Genomic DNA, 15,694 nt, shown 5'->3' on the forward strand with positions numbered 1-15,694 from the left:
CAATTGTTTGACAAAATGCAGATATATTGTTAACTATGGGTATGTTAGGTTACAGTTAATTGTTAACACTCACTGTCATGTGTGTCAGGCAAATTCAGCCCTATTCACATACATAAATTAATGAAGCTGCAGGAGGACGTCATCAGGAGTTTTAACTTTGCCCCCAAGACAGTCTTGTAGAAACAAATTCAGAGAACTACATAAATTATCTCCTCATTTTATTCACATGAAATAATTAACTACTTTGCTAACAAACACACACATAGTTAAAATGCAATAAATAAATAAATTCCATGGTTGAAATTAACTAAAAAAGATTCTGTAAATAAGGGCACAATTCTTAGATTAACTACGGTGTAATGAAGACAAGACATCCACATTCAGAAACATGTAATATAGTTTCATTGAGTCAGTACAGAGGTCAAGTATATTTAGATGTTAATCACATAGAGTACTATTCTACTATAGCTCCAGACATAATTTGGAATGTAGTATGAATAGTACCTTTTAGGCATACTATATATAACACACATCACTTATTTTTATCAAATGGTTATATGCTGTTTCAGTTTGTTTCTGGATAACTTGACATTCACATTGTTTTACAAAATGATCCCAGGACAACCAAAGTACAAATATTAATATTATATTTATCAACACACTCAATGCAGGAATGTTTGTATACAGGTAACACCTCATGTAAATAAACTTTTGTAGCCAATCAAGGTTTTGAACAACATTCCCAAAAGATTCCAGAACAAACTGTGCAACACAGTAAATCTATGTAGATCATTTTAGCAGTTTCTCCAGTGGTCACAAAATAAATAAATAAATACATTTTCATTGCTTCTTACAGTTACATAGGAAACAAAGACCATATATTTTGTACTGTCATACTCTAATGACTAGAATGAATGGCTTTCTCATCCATGTATTCACAATTGCTCAAATGACATATTACTCCAACTTGAAACTATCAAACCGAAACATTAATAACTGTCATAAAATTTGAAGTGGATACACAGTAACATTTATATACTAAAACTCACCAAAACACAGTTTTATCCTCCTGTGTGCTCCTAATTCCAGCATCAAAGTGATTAAAAAACTGCCTTTGATGTTCACTGTAAATGAAATGACGTTTTGACCAAAGGAAATTAAGTATCTCCTTTCACCAGAATAGATGTCAAGCAAATAGTGTCAAGAACACAGATTCATGAATGCTTTATAAATTTAACATCATGGGAAGACAGTTTATAAAGTGTCCGCCCCGGTAGCTGAGTGGTTTGCGTGACAGACTGTCAATCCTAAGGGCTCGGGTTCGATTCCCGGCTGGGTCGGAGATTTTCTCCGCTCAGGGACTGGGTGTTGTGTTGTCCTAATCATCATCATTTCATCCCCATCGACGCGCAGGTCGCCGAAGTGGCGTCAAATCGAAAAACCTGCACCAGGCGAACGGTCTACCCGACGGGAGGCCCTAGCCACACGACATTTACATTTTTTAGTTTATAAAGTTAACATATCTTCTGGCAAGATAACATTATAGTACTCTCTCTCTCTCTCTCTCTCTCTCTCTCTCTCTCTCTCTCTCTCTCTCTCCCCCCCCCCCTTTCTGTTTTTCCCCTCAACAACCACAATTCCTCACTTTTACCCAACAGAACTAAGCCCTAGAAAATTGCACAACCATAGGTTTATAATATCTATATTATACACACAATAAATTATGGAATATAATAAAAGGAATCAAGCACCTCTTTTACAGATAAGAAAACATAAGAACACATATCTAGTGTGCCTAATAATACTTTGTGCTATGGAATTTTAGTAGACAGCATTTAGGCACATTTTAAATACATTTAGCTACATACTTACACTTCATTCATCCCAACTGATGGACCAATACCATAGACACAAAATAAGCTGTGACATAACATCAAAATGTCCCATTCCATTACTACAAAGGTAGTATGATACCAGTGAAAAAACATTGCTCCTACATGTACTGTTCACACATTGATGACACAGTACACATGCATAATTAGACACATCGAAGAGAAAAGAATTAGACAGTTTTGTATTTGCTAGTCTGATTTAAGGAAACAAAATGCATTTTGTAATGCTGCCGTGCTGTATCTCCATCAACCTAAGACAGAAATTTTGTGACTTAAATTTATGATGGTTTATAATAAATAACTTAACTACATCATGTTAAACACAAAAACAAAAAATATGTCCTGATTATCAGGCTGCCCACAAACTTCATTCTTAATGAAAACTTAACCGGGCATCCCTGTTTGACAATTTCACAGGGAAACTCATTCCGCATTAACATTTAGCCCAAGCTTGACATCAGAAATAGGGAAATAGCCCACAGAATTACTCATTATGAAAATTTTGCTGCTTCACGTGAAGATCTGTCAGGAAAGTTGAAGAGAATTCTGCCTTTAAGCCATGCAGAAGTGCATGGTAAAAAAGCAAGTAATCTTAGGGATTACTTTAGACCATTTGTGAGCAAAAATGATCATATTGCACATCTTAGGATAATGATGGCCACATTGCCACGACAGATCCTTCCAATGTGGCACTTTGAATTTTGTTTAGTCTTTAATTTTAGAAAATATAGAACAAAAATTTAATAAAATAAATCTAAGTTCACATGAAACCAAGAAGCACAAAGAATAATGAGTAATACATAGTGATTGAGACAACACATCATAACTGATCTCTGAGGAAAAGAGCCATGTAGCAACTGGGGATGTAAAATTTAGCGACACTGCATATTTATGACGACATCTGTCATCTTCCCCTTTCCCTTCCCCAGCCCATATAACTTCCCATTACGTAAATAATTTTGATTTAAGAAACAAGCAGTTTGTTAGATTCCACACTACCTTGAAAGTCTGTCATACTGCCATGATACATTTGGCATCAAGTTTTGAAAACTGTCATGGTCTCCACAGCAGTAGTTAAATAAAAGCAAGCTTATACACTAAATCACAACCAAATGTTCACAGATATACTACGACTACTGACATTTAGAAAAGTAGTATATAACACCAAGTTATTCACAATCAGAATAGTCAGCCTTACACAAATCTCCCATATCTCGAAACAATGACAAATTACATTTTGGAAATATATGTGAATGTTTATTCAGTCTTATCTTTTGTATGTTCCTCTTGACTCACAGCAGCACAATCTTTTATAGATTTTTCTTCAGTTTTGACAGCTGCATGACCTTTCATATGCTCCTCAAAACATGATCTTATGGTGAAGACCTTGGAACATGTAGTGCAAACATAAGATGTTGAATCCGAATGCATCTTAAGATGTTGGTTGAGGTTACCTTTGCTGCTGAATGTCTTTAAACAGTAGTTACATTTGTGTGGCCTGATTCCAGCATGCATTTTGAGATGTACGTGCAGGTCACCCCTAAATACGAAACTTCTTGAACATTGTTGACAAGAAAATGGCCTAACAGCCGTGTGTTTTTTCATGTGCTGATTCAGGTTACCTGGAATAACATACATTAATGTAAAATCTTTAAGGAAATAAAATTTATATAAATAGCTGTCAGAGCACAACAGAATTTGTACTGCACAAAGTCCACTGACATCACTGAAGTATTTAAAATATTTTATCTCACAAATTGAAGACCTTTCCACAGCTCAGTTAATTGCAATTTTACTGGTAGAAGCTGTCCCAGATTTTCCATATTATAATTATTCCCTATAAATAAATGTCACATACATAATACAAGGACCTTATTGCAGTCTAACAACATACAGTATGAAATTAAATATAAACACACAATTCCTGGACATCACTACTATTAGGATACAAAGGAGAATCCAAGTTAGTATTGGAACAAAATGAAATTGTAAACTTGAAGTTGTATCTTCACCTTTCATTTTACTCATTTTTAATGCTGAAAGAGATGGAAGCTGTCAGTCTGTTGGTACATCATTTTATAAATACAAGTGGATAAACATTTAAAAGCATGATACAGTAATACAAAATTCACAGTAACTGAAATCCTATGTCTCTCCTCTCACAAATCCCATTCTGTACTTCATACTAGGAAAATAACTTGTCAAATAGATACAATGAATAAATTTTTTGGCTGATGGTTTTTGCAATAGCTGATTTTGACTTTTCCAAACAAAAATCTAAAAAATTCAGTTCTCAAACAAGGAATACAACAAAGTTAGTACCACAGTTTGTCTTCTGAAAGGTGATCAATAGAGACTGACTGAACTTTTTAACCACAAAACAATGTAACTTCTCTCCTATGTCCATACCAGGTACAAGCATTGAACATTGACCCTACTGCACTGCACATACGCGTAAATAATCTCAAATGTAATGCATTATCAGTAACTGAAAAATCTGTCACTTACAGGTTAACAATGGGGAGCAGCCTGAGATGAACAGTTGTGTGTAATCATTTGGGACTGCAGGTCCATAATCAGTGTAAAGGTGGTGTCATGTTTCCAGAAACACATAACTGCTGCTTTTGCACCACATCCACATTGTTCTGCAGGGTCACTTATTGGTAACTGTAATATTGTTGTGTGGTCAATGAAGAGGCTGCTCTTTATAGGATCCATCCCTTGGTATAGTCTTTCTGTGCTACTTTCTAGTGTCTGAGTGTAGAACTCATGATAGATGCATAACAAACTTTGACAATCATGGGCATCTTACAACAATACAGTGTACAGGCTCAGACAAGTGCAACTGAATGTAGACAGCTTGGGTGGCTTAAATGAGAGTATGGAAAGAGTTATCCTACAGCAGATACCATAATCTAGTCCCTGGAAGTTATTCCAAAATAGAGTACAGAAGGGCTCTCCAAAGTGGGTTGCAAATACACAAAACAACCCAATGTTGGGTTCCTTGGAGATATATTCCCTCCCTCACAATAGGGGAAAATAGCAAAATTTCAGCCAACAGTGGAGCCTGTGGTACCAAGAAAGTTCTAGTACCAGAGTGACTAAAACCTTTCAAGCTACCTCTTCTGGCAGCCTGCATATGTTATCACAGAAAAAAGACTGTCCTCAATGCAAAATGATGACGTCTGCGCACATTTTATTCAGAAACCGTGAAACAGGTGTATGTGCCCAACTGAAACATACTACAGCCACGTTCAGAGTTAAATAACTAAAAATTTGGCTGGACAGGATGAAAGCTGGCTAAATGACCTGTACAGTGGAAATTACCGAACAGACATGTATCTACTAGGCTGTGTAAACTTTAGGTACAAGTGCACCCCAAGCAACAAACACAATCAACAGTTGCTTATATTCTAATTTCTGCCTGCATCGATGTAACACAAGATGCTGAGCTACAAATGCAGCCGTTGCCTCAACATCAATAGTAGCAGTCTGTTAGACATTTTCATCACTCCCTACAAACTGCAAAGCCAATTGGCTGCTTACATTTCAAAGGAACCCAACCACACAGCGGTCTTGAACCATTTATCAATGACTAGGCAGCGATGTACAACAACACATCATTTCTCCTCCCTCCTTTCCTTCCTCCTCCCCCTCCTTTTCTTCCTTCTCCGCCCTCGCCTCTCAATAAACATCTTACTTATTTACTATTCATATTTATAATTCCCAAGTGCAACATATATGTGCTATCTACATTGTTCTCAAGTTGTACTGTTACATGTTGAATCAAAAAATATAGAACAAAACATACCAACTGAGAAGAATCAAGCATTTTAAGTTCTTTACCATTTGCCACATGTGCATTATTGATGCAGATTTTTGTTTCTGCCCCCTCCCACACCCAACTCCTTTGTCATGTATTGTATTGTATTGTATTGTTTGTTTGTTTGTTTGTTTCAGATTAATTGCTCAGCAGGTCCCAATATTAATTTTATCACTTTCTCATGACTGAGTCTTTCCCTTTTCCCAGTTAAAAATAAAAAGAGAAAAGTGATGACATGAAATTAAGATTGCCACAAATATGCTACTGAACAATTTGAAAATTTGTTGTTCTATTTATCACTTAGTTCATTCAAATCTATTGAATGATTCATATAGTGATAAATACTGCTACACTGCAAGACAGAAACATTACTGATAAACTATGAATGTTGGCCTGTTAAATACAACTGTACATTACACATGCTTGTGGACACCTCTCTTCTAACACTGCTGGCTGATGTGTGGCAATATGTACTCTAACCATTCCTCTTATATTCGTTGATAGTGTTCCACACAATGATATGTTCCTGTTATAGAGGACATGAAATAAAATCAGTATAGATAAAATTTTGAATATAAATTTATGTCCAAAACCACAAAATTCTGTCTCTCAGTTAAGTCCAGTTGCTTTGAGCAACCATAAAATCTGTAGCTAATGAATGTACTATTATGACTGCCTTCAGCTGCAAATTGCATTGCATTTCATTCCCCTGAAAGTAAGTGTATATGTTTGTGATAGGATGTACAGGAAAATGTGATCGCAATGATTGGACACTTCCATACCACATAAATGACCTACATATCTTCTTCTAGTTGGGAAAGAAACACCATGTTTTCTAAAATTCTCTTTCAACTTGACATTAAATTCCTTTAATACTAAGTTATGGGATTCACTCAGATTCAGATTAACAATAATTTACTACTTACATGTTCCGTGAATTATTTTTACAATAATTGTCAACACATTAAAACTTCATTGGTACAATAGATGGGTAAGATATGTTATTATTGTTGTTGTTTTTGCTGTTGCCATTATCATCATCAGCTCCAGTACTAAGACTTGTCTGATGCAGCTCTCTACATTACAGTCAAGTCAGCCAAAGAAGATATCTGACAGTTGCAGTGTGCTTAGTGTGACTGTTTATCACATCTACTTCAACAAATAACATCATCATGTGGTTTTGTGTACATCCATGGCAATGCAACATTGCTGGTGCAGATCTATAGATAATTACTGTTTTTGCCTGCAGCTGTCTGGGCTTTGTAGCTGAAAGCTAGCAACAATGCTGCCAGTTGTCAGGGATTATCTTTTGCCAACTCTCCTGTAGTCTATTCTGTGTCACATATTCATCCCTGCACAACTACAGCAACATATATCCATTAGAACCTGCTTACTATACTGAAGTCTTGGTCTCCCTCTACTTTCCTCCATTTGCATATTTATGATTTCTTGAGCATCATGATGTGTCATATCAACAGATACTTTCTTTTAGTTAAGGAGGTAGTCTTACTTGGAAATTTCAAAAAATCTGTTATCGTCTTACACTGTTCTCTGGGATGTCTATTTTATTGCAGTATTCATCACAAGCTTGCCAGAATCTCCATTACTGAATTACAAAGCAATTTGTGAAAAAGTGTGTCTAAAAACCAATCACAGAGGGAAAATGTAATTGACATGTAATTTCAATTATGGAAATCATCAATGTGCTCAAACTTCAGATTGGGCCCACTTGTTACAACTTCTGTGCAAAAGTGGATGGAAAACATATCGCTCAAGTTGAGCAGCAGATGACCAAAGCTGCCAAAGAGGCTCACAGGACTATCATGGCCATGAAGAAGATGGAGGAAACATTCATTTTGGATCCAGAAAGACTGCTGTATGGTATGGGCATTGATGACTAGAGGTATGTTTAACTTAAATACAAAAAAATGTAATCAAAAACTTTCAACACATTTTTCAACGAATTTTTCAAATTGGTTGTAAACATAACTCGAAAAAGGTACATATGATTATGATTGGTATTTGATGCCCTTGTTCTAAATTGAATCTTCTATTAGCATACATAGTCATTTTGTGATATCTTCAAATGTCTGTTTCATGGCACATTTTCATCTCAATTTTTTGGGCAAAGACACTCACATTTATTTCAACACATCATCATTTTGTTAGAACTTAATATTTTTCAATTATACTATGTATGCTGGCAGAAAACATATTGAAAATTATTTACACAAAATCATTTTGTTACATGTCAAATAGCAGGGTTTGGGAATTTCCACTGATGACCAATTTTCCATCTCATGAAGAGGTTGCAAGGAGCATCCAATGTGCACACAAAAGTGACTTCTTAAAGAGAAACGTGTAAGGAATGAAATTATGCAAGTGTGCGGTGTCTGTTCCTTCGAACATGTCTGAAGAACACACACACTACACACATTCATGTAATTGATTTATCTCAATGGGCAATGAATCCACCCTCTTCAGTGTGGATGCAAAATTAGAGTCAACCACCTCCTGCAGGAATATGAAAATAGCAAGCACAGAACACATAGACGGAGACTGCAGATAGGTGGCATTACATGGGAATGTGGGTTGGCCGGGTGGCATGCCGAGACAGTCTGTACAACTGCAGTAAACTCTGTGCCCAGGTGATGCAGAGGTTAATACAACTGCCTAGTGAGCAGGCGATCCCAGGTTCAAATCCTAGTCCGGCACAAATTTTCACTCTTCACCACTGATTCCACATAATGTCTCATGGCAGCTGACATCAATAGTTCATTCCTTTTCTTCCCTTCCACCTTCAATTTAAAGAACAAAACTATATCATTAGACTTAGCATGACTTTTTATTTTGCTCAGCAAAAATCATAAAAACTACCTATTTTTCATGCAGTCACAGGGGGCTATCCCGTTAAGTTGTGCCACAAATTTCCCCCTCCACCTCACACACACACACACACACACACACACACACACACACACACACACACACACACACACACAGGATTATTCTGCAATACCACATTTGAAAATACTCTATTCTCTTCTTGTCTGAAATGCTTATTGCCCACATTTTACTTCATTACAAGACTTGATGCCATTCAAATACCTCCCATAATCTTAAATTTATACTTAATTTTAACAAATTTATCTTTTTCAGAGACGCTTGCTTTTCTTGCTGTTAGCAGTTTGCATCTCACATCCTCTTAACTTTAGCCACAGACAGTTATTTTGCTATTTGAATAGCAAAACTTACTGACTGCTTTTAGTATCTCAATCCCTCATCTAATTCTATCAGCATTAGCTAATTTAATTTGACCACATTCCATTACTCTTGTTTTACTTTTGTTGAAAGTCATCTATAACCTCTTACCAAGATGCTACCTACTTTATTTTTAACTGCTCTATAAAATCCTTTGCTGTCTGACAGAATTACAATGCCATCATCAGACCTTAAAGCTTTCATTTCATGTCTCTGAACTTTAATCCCAGTATCAAACTACTCCTTGCTTTTGTTTACTTTTTACTGAGTGTACAGATTCAATAACATTGAGGAGAAGCTGCAACCCTGTCTTACACCATCTTACTTACTGCTCGTCTTTGATGTCCATCACCTCAACAGCAGTTTGGCTTCTGTGTAAACTGCAGGTAAACTATCAAGCTCTTTTTTATCCTTGCTACCTCCAGGATTTCCTTGCTACCTCCAGCATTTCAAATAGTGTATTCCAGTCAACAGTTCCAAAACCTTCTTTGTATCTACAAATTCTATAAATGTAGGTTTGCCCTTTTTCAGTCTATCTCCTAAGGTAAGTCATAGTGTTAGTAGGGATTTGAGGAGTTGTAAAAAATAAACCACTTTAATCTGGACTTTAAACACAAGACATTTAATTTCAGTGTGTAGGTCATCAAAGTGTGCTTCACTTATTCTATGCTAAATATCTCCAGTCCTAAGGGAGGTCTGGTGAAGCTCTCTATATTATAGTCAAGTTGTTGCAAGAAGATCTCTGACAGCTGCAGTGTGCTTTGTACGACTGCTTATCACATGTATTTTAACAAATCACTTAATGCAGTTTTGTACGCATTTATGGCAATGTATCATTGTTGTCACAGCTCTACAGATTACTACTGTTTTTGCCTGAAGTTGTTTGGGCTTTGTAGCTGAAAGTTGGTAACAATGCTGCCAGTTGTGAGGGATCATCATCTGGCAATTCTCCTACAGTCTAATCTGTGTTGCATATTCATTCCTGCGTAACTACTGCAACATATGTCCATCTGAATCTGCTTACTGTACTGGAGAATACTCCATTTCTTCTTCTTCTTCTTCTTCTTCTTCTTCTTCTTCTTCTTGTGCAATATTTGTATCAGAATTATTCTAAAACTCAAATGGATTATCAACACATTTTCTATTGTACAAATGTCAAATAGTGACAAGTGTCATGAGAATATACCATAATCATGATTTGCTACTAAATATCTGACTTGCTTTTTAAATACATGGCTAGTTATGTCACAATAACTTTCATCCACAACCAGCAACAGTTCAAGGTATGGATCATCTTCACTTTGGCTATGCACACGGTGAAAAGTACAATTAGTCTTGGTTAAATTGCTCTTTTGCAGCAGCAGACCTCAAGGAAATCCATATTCAAGATAAAAAATGATTGCTAATAAAAGTTACTGTAATTTAGACAGTAAGTCTTTTAACAGTCTCTCAGAAATGCCAAGAAGACATAAAATGTGTTGCATTCCTGCTCTGGGAGAAACAATATAATACCACAACTTACAGTGGTTGAAATTCATATCTGATTTGTTTACAAGGCAGTTTTATTTGCTAAATATTGATCATACAGTAAAACTTTCTAATGTGACTATTCATTTATTACTCACTCATTTATTTATGTGACTTTTTATTTCTATACCTTCTAAAATACTAAGCAACATCACTATCTGACCTATCAGACTTTCTCATCATCAAATCGCTACAGCCACACTAACGAAAACAATTTAGTCAAATATTCAAGAACTCACCATTATTTAAATACACTAAACTTGCTGAACATTTTAATTGATACTTCAATGAAGTAATTACAATTTTCAGTGCAGCTCAAAATAATATGATACAAAAAAATTCAGTGTGTTGCAGAATTACAAATAAACATTACCTCTTGAGCTGAAATTCTTGTGGCAAACATCACAGGTGTGAGGTTTCTTCCCTGCATGTGTAGCAGCATGCTTCCTGAGCACAGCCATGGTTGGAAAAGATTTATTGCACGAATCACAAACAAACGGTTTCATGCCTGTGTGCTCTGTCTCATGCACTAGCATAGTATCTCTGCGCACAAAGCCTTTGGAGCAGTATCTGCACTGGAATGGGTGCACTCCAAGGTGAGTGCGAATATGATAAGTCAAACTACTTCTGTTTAAAAAAGGTCTAGAGCATAAAGGACACGGAACAGGCTTTTGTTTCTGATTGTCACCATTCGAGTCTCCAGTATCAGATGCTTGGGAAAGCGGTGAAATCTGTTTATCTGAAACAAATATGCAACAAATCAAAATACAGTGGATCTTCCAAGCGAGGAGTTAGGAAGACTTAAATCCTCAAAACATCACACTTACACTGATATGAGTCACTTAATAACCAAAGATACCATTATGGGGAAAATAGCCTCTGAATTTCAAGATTGTTGAAAGCTAATGCCAAAATTTCATTAAAAAATTCAGCAAACAGTGACTTATTTGAACATTACTCTTTTAGATTTCATTAATCTTTAATTAGCTTCATACAGTTATGTATTTAATATGCTGGCTCCATTATGTGCAACAAAATTTCATGCTGCAATAGCAAACAGTTTTTATAGGATGTATGCCAACGTGTGTAAACAATACCTGTTCAACTGCATCCTGTTCAGACTAACAGTAAGGTGCTGGCTAGTCAAAAGTAGGGTCACAAGGCTCATAGTGTGCAGCTGATTTCTGAGGGTCATTGTCATTGAGCCAGTGACAAAGGTGTAGATGTTCAGCCTCAGTCAATGAATATTCCTGATAAAGCTAATACAATGTGCTGAGCTGCCTACATTTGTTGATTATTAGTCATGGATGCAATACAGACATTTCTGTCAATATTTTTTGTTCAGTTTGTGTATCTCTGCTCCTTGTTGGTGCACAACATACTTAGTTTTAATAAATACATGGTTAGAGATTTCACTACTACAGCTATGAAAGAGAATGACTAATTCTGTGACTGATGTAAAGAAACATGAACTTGGAACATTTCTAAAAAAGCAGGGGGGAGGGGTGCACCACCACCACCACCACCACCACCACCACCACCACCACCACCAAAGGAAATAGCACAACCAGCAAGGGGAGAGTGGAGAGACCACCAACAAGCTTGGTCTCATATTGATATTGTGTCTTTTACATAAATTTACTGCTGAAACCTAGTTTTCTGACCTTTCCAAATGAACATTATGCTTTCTGCCCATTGTAACATCAAACTCATGTAATGGATGCACACTTACTATGTAATCCAAGGAAAAAGCTACCCAATCAGTAACTTCACTTGTGGGTAGCTGACCTGTTGGGTTTGAATTGACACCGTAGATTCACATGTACAAATCGAACACGTCAACAGACCTAGGAGATATATTTTGGTCCATTTTGTGTCATGTAAGGAAGTGTCTACCGCAACATTGAAACTGCATGAATCTTCCCTGAATGAAGTGTCATTAATAATGGAAGCTTTTAAAGGAACACAAGTAATCATCACCAGGTTAGAAATCTAATATTCACCAACTCACTCCTTATTCACATAACAAACTACATCCTTACACTTAACTACTACTTCTTTAAGGAGAACATTACAAACAAATCCATGAGGCCCTCCTATGCCAATCTGTTCATGTGTCTTCTAGAGGAAAACTTCCTAGCCACCCAAAATTCCAAATGCTTTTCGCATCCCTGTGAAAGACGAAGGTGCAACACATGTCCGCTACCAGAACATCATACTCCAGCCCCATCATAGATGTACCCTGTCCTATCAGAAGCATGGCCACCTGGGAACTAGTTATAGCTTACACCAGTTCTGCTGTAATTTCACACAGCATTTTAGCTGAGTATGACCACCAACCAATTTCACCCAAATGAATAGCTACCACCAAACTGTAACCCAGAGAAAAATTTACCATCCAGGGAAACAGCACACTGTCAAGCAGGAGCATAACATGATGCCGGGCACAGTATGCTTGATTTCATTTGATGCTTTATCTGTCTATCTGGAACATTCCCCCAAATGTCCGCTTCTCTGTAGTACATACATGGGAATGGTCCTTCCAATAAATCCTTCAATCCTATAATCCACCTGGCCTTAATCTATACTAGCCCCTCTCCACACTGCCTCCATTCCAGCGCCATAACTGATAACTTCACTCATTCAGACCTCAGAGCCTCCTCTTCACAATCACAATGTCGCTCTTTCTCTGTTCTACCTCACCCTCCCATACAGTCCTCCATGTTACCGTGTACTGTGCACAACTTTCTCTCTCTCTCACACACTCACACACTCTAACACACACACACACACACACACACACACACACACACAATCAACGATGTAATTAGCTGGAAGAATGTTCCATACAGATGTGCATGTGTGAGTGCGGGAGGGCGGGGGAGGGGGGGGGGGGGGGGGGGTTGTCAAAGTCAAGGACAAAAATACTGGAACAAGGAACTACTGCACTGAAAGACAGTTTCAGCATTTTAAAGTGCAGTCAAAATACTAGCGATATGTATTTATCGGAATGAAGCTAATTTTAACTAAAATGTATCTTGGCATAAATAAAGTTCAAATAAGTGGGTGGTCGCCATATTTCTTCAATTTAATCTGCTGCCAAAGCTTCACAAGCAATCATTGTGGATAAAATAATAATGCTAACACATAAATACATTTAAGCTATGTAGTAAAACATAGTCTTCTTCTTATTATTATTCTTATGTTCAGGACACGGAAATCAGGTTTATATAAAGGTGGTGTTACACAGCTTTAATGAATGTTAAGAACTATGTTATGCAAAACACACCTGTAACAGTATATTTTATTAGACACAATCAAGTTCAGTCTAGGATCAGTTCATCATTTAACCCAAAAACTATCTCAGTTAAATATTTTCATAACTAGATAACAGTTACCACACATACAGCATTCCACCACTGATAGTACCTGTGCATACGTGATGTTATGCGCAGTTAACCTCATAGGTGTTTGTGTGTCAAACACACAAATGTCTACGAGTTTAACGGATCATATTATTATACATCTACAGCTACTACCAGTGTTGGAACAATGTATATCTGATACCCATTAGTCTATTTACACATACGCATAGCTGAGATGGTTTCTCTGAGCAGGTGGTCTGATTCTAGACTTAAATCAATTGTCTCTAATAAAATATACTGATACAGCTGTGTACAGCACAATGCAGTTTTTGAAAACCAGTTTTGTTGTTTTCAAAGGCAACATCATGGCATTCATCTTTTGCAGTTAGGGGACACAATGGAAAACTTAAATCTGGATAGCTAGATGATAATTTGAACTTCATTCCTCCCAAATGAGAGTGTAATGCCTGCACTACTTCATTTGGTCAAAATACGAGGTGTGATTTCAAAGTAATTGCGGATTTTTTTTAATTTTGCAAGCTTTATACAATATTTTTTTTCTTTTTTGTCCATATGTTCCTGACATACGTTTGCATTTTCACTTGTTTTGAATATTTCATTTATTATTATCAGTTGAAAAGGTTATACATATTTTTAAGCGATTGATAAACTTTAACTTCCAAAAAACGACAGCTCAAAGGATTTGCATTAAATTTTGCTTGAAAAACGGAATAAAGTGCAGCACCACATTTGAAATGTTGACTATGGCTTTTGGTGAATCTACTATGAGTGGGACAAGTATTTATGAGTGGTATAAACAGTTTAAAGAAGGTCGAGAGAAGACACTGAAGACAACTGCCCTGGACGCCTTAGCACATCAATTACTGACAACAATGTGCAAGAATTGTCCCAGAAAATCACTAAATAACCATCAGAGAGAGTGCTGCTCTCAGCATAGCCTGTGGTTCACGCCAAGCATTTTTTTTTTTTTTTTTTTTTTTTTTTTTTTTTTTTTTTTTTTTTTTTTTTTTTTTTTGGCATTAGACATTATGGTCAGTAAGGAATACCAGCTAAAAGTTATAAGCTGTTGTGTGCTATTTGTGTGCAGCAATCCACAGAAAATGGCCAGAATTGTGGCAAAATCGCTCATGGAAACTGGATCATGATAATGCTTCCACTCTCACCTCAATGCTTGTCCGTAATTTTTTGGCAAAAAACAAAACCATTTTGTTGCCTTAGCCAGCACATTCACTGGACATAGCCCCTTACAGCTCCTTTCTATTCCTGTAACTACAGAGAATCATGAAAGAACATTGTTTTGGCACCATTGATGAGATAGAAACAAAATCACTGAAAGAGCTGAAAACTATAACAAAAAGTGAGTCTCAGAAGTTCTTCGAAGATTGGAAAAACTGCTGATAAAAGTGTATAATATCTAAGGGGGATTACTTTGAAGGGGACAAAGCTGATGCTGATGATGAATAAATAAAGAATATTTTAAAAAACTAAAAAGTCCCATTTTTCATCACACCTTGTAAGCGGAGCTATTACATATTATAGAGTGCGAAATCTCAACTGCGGTGGGACCAACGAGTTCCTTTCTTGAAGAATGTCATTATTACAAAAATCAAATGGTGAGTTTATCAAAGGTCAGTAAATAGTGCAGTTGTCACTTAAAGTCATTAATATCAACAACAACATATAGTGCAAAATTAGAGGTCAAGTTTCATAATATAATCTGGAGTAAAGCAAAAAGTTTATTTAGCTACAAGATGTGATAGCATCTGCATGTTATCGGAACAATATGTCCAACTGTAGCAACTACT

At 36.5% G+C, this 15,694-nt stretch overlaps 1 protein-coding gene across 1 annotated transcript in view; it reads right to left on the bottom strand.

The window, feature by feature from the left end:
- Positions 1-2,782: 2,782 nt before the first annotated feature.
- LOC124711842 (gastrula zinc finger protein XlCGF7.1-like) overlaps positions 2,783-15,694 on the bottom strand; it is a 90,211-nt gene continuing 77,299 nt past the window's right edge. Inside the window, exons 4-5 of the mRNA XM_047242067.1 lie at positions 10,877-11,242; positions 2,783-3,514 (exon numbers count right to left, since the gene is read on the bottom strand). Coding sequence (XP_047098023.1) covers positions 3,150-3,514; positions 10,877-11,242 — 731 coding nt within the window. The 3' untranslated portion in view covers positions 2,783-3,149. The remainder of the gene's footprint in view (positions 3,515-10,876; positions 11,243-15,694) is intronic.

The sequence above is a fragment of the Schistocerca piceifrons genome, chromosome 8 (assembly GCF_021461385.2).
Source record: "Schistocerca piceifrons isolate TAMUIC-IGC-003096 chromosome 8, iqSchPice1.1, whole genome shotgun sequence".
NCBI classification, from domain to species: Eukaryota; Metazoa; Arthropoda; class Insecta; order Orthoptera; family Acrididae; genus Schistocerca; species Schistocerca piceifrons.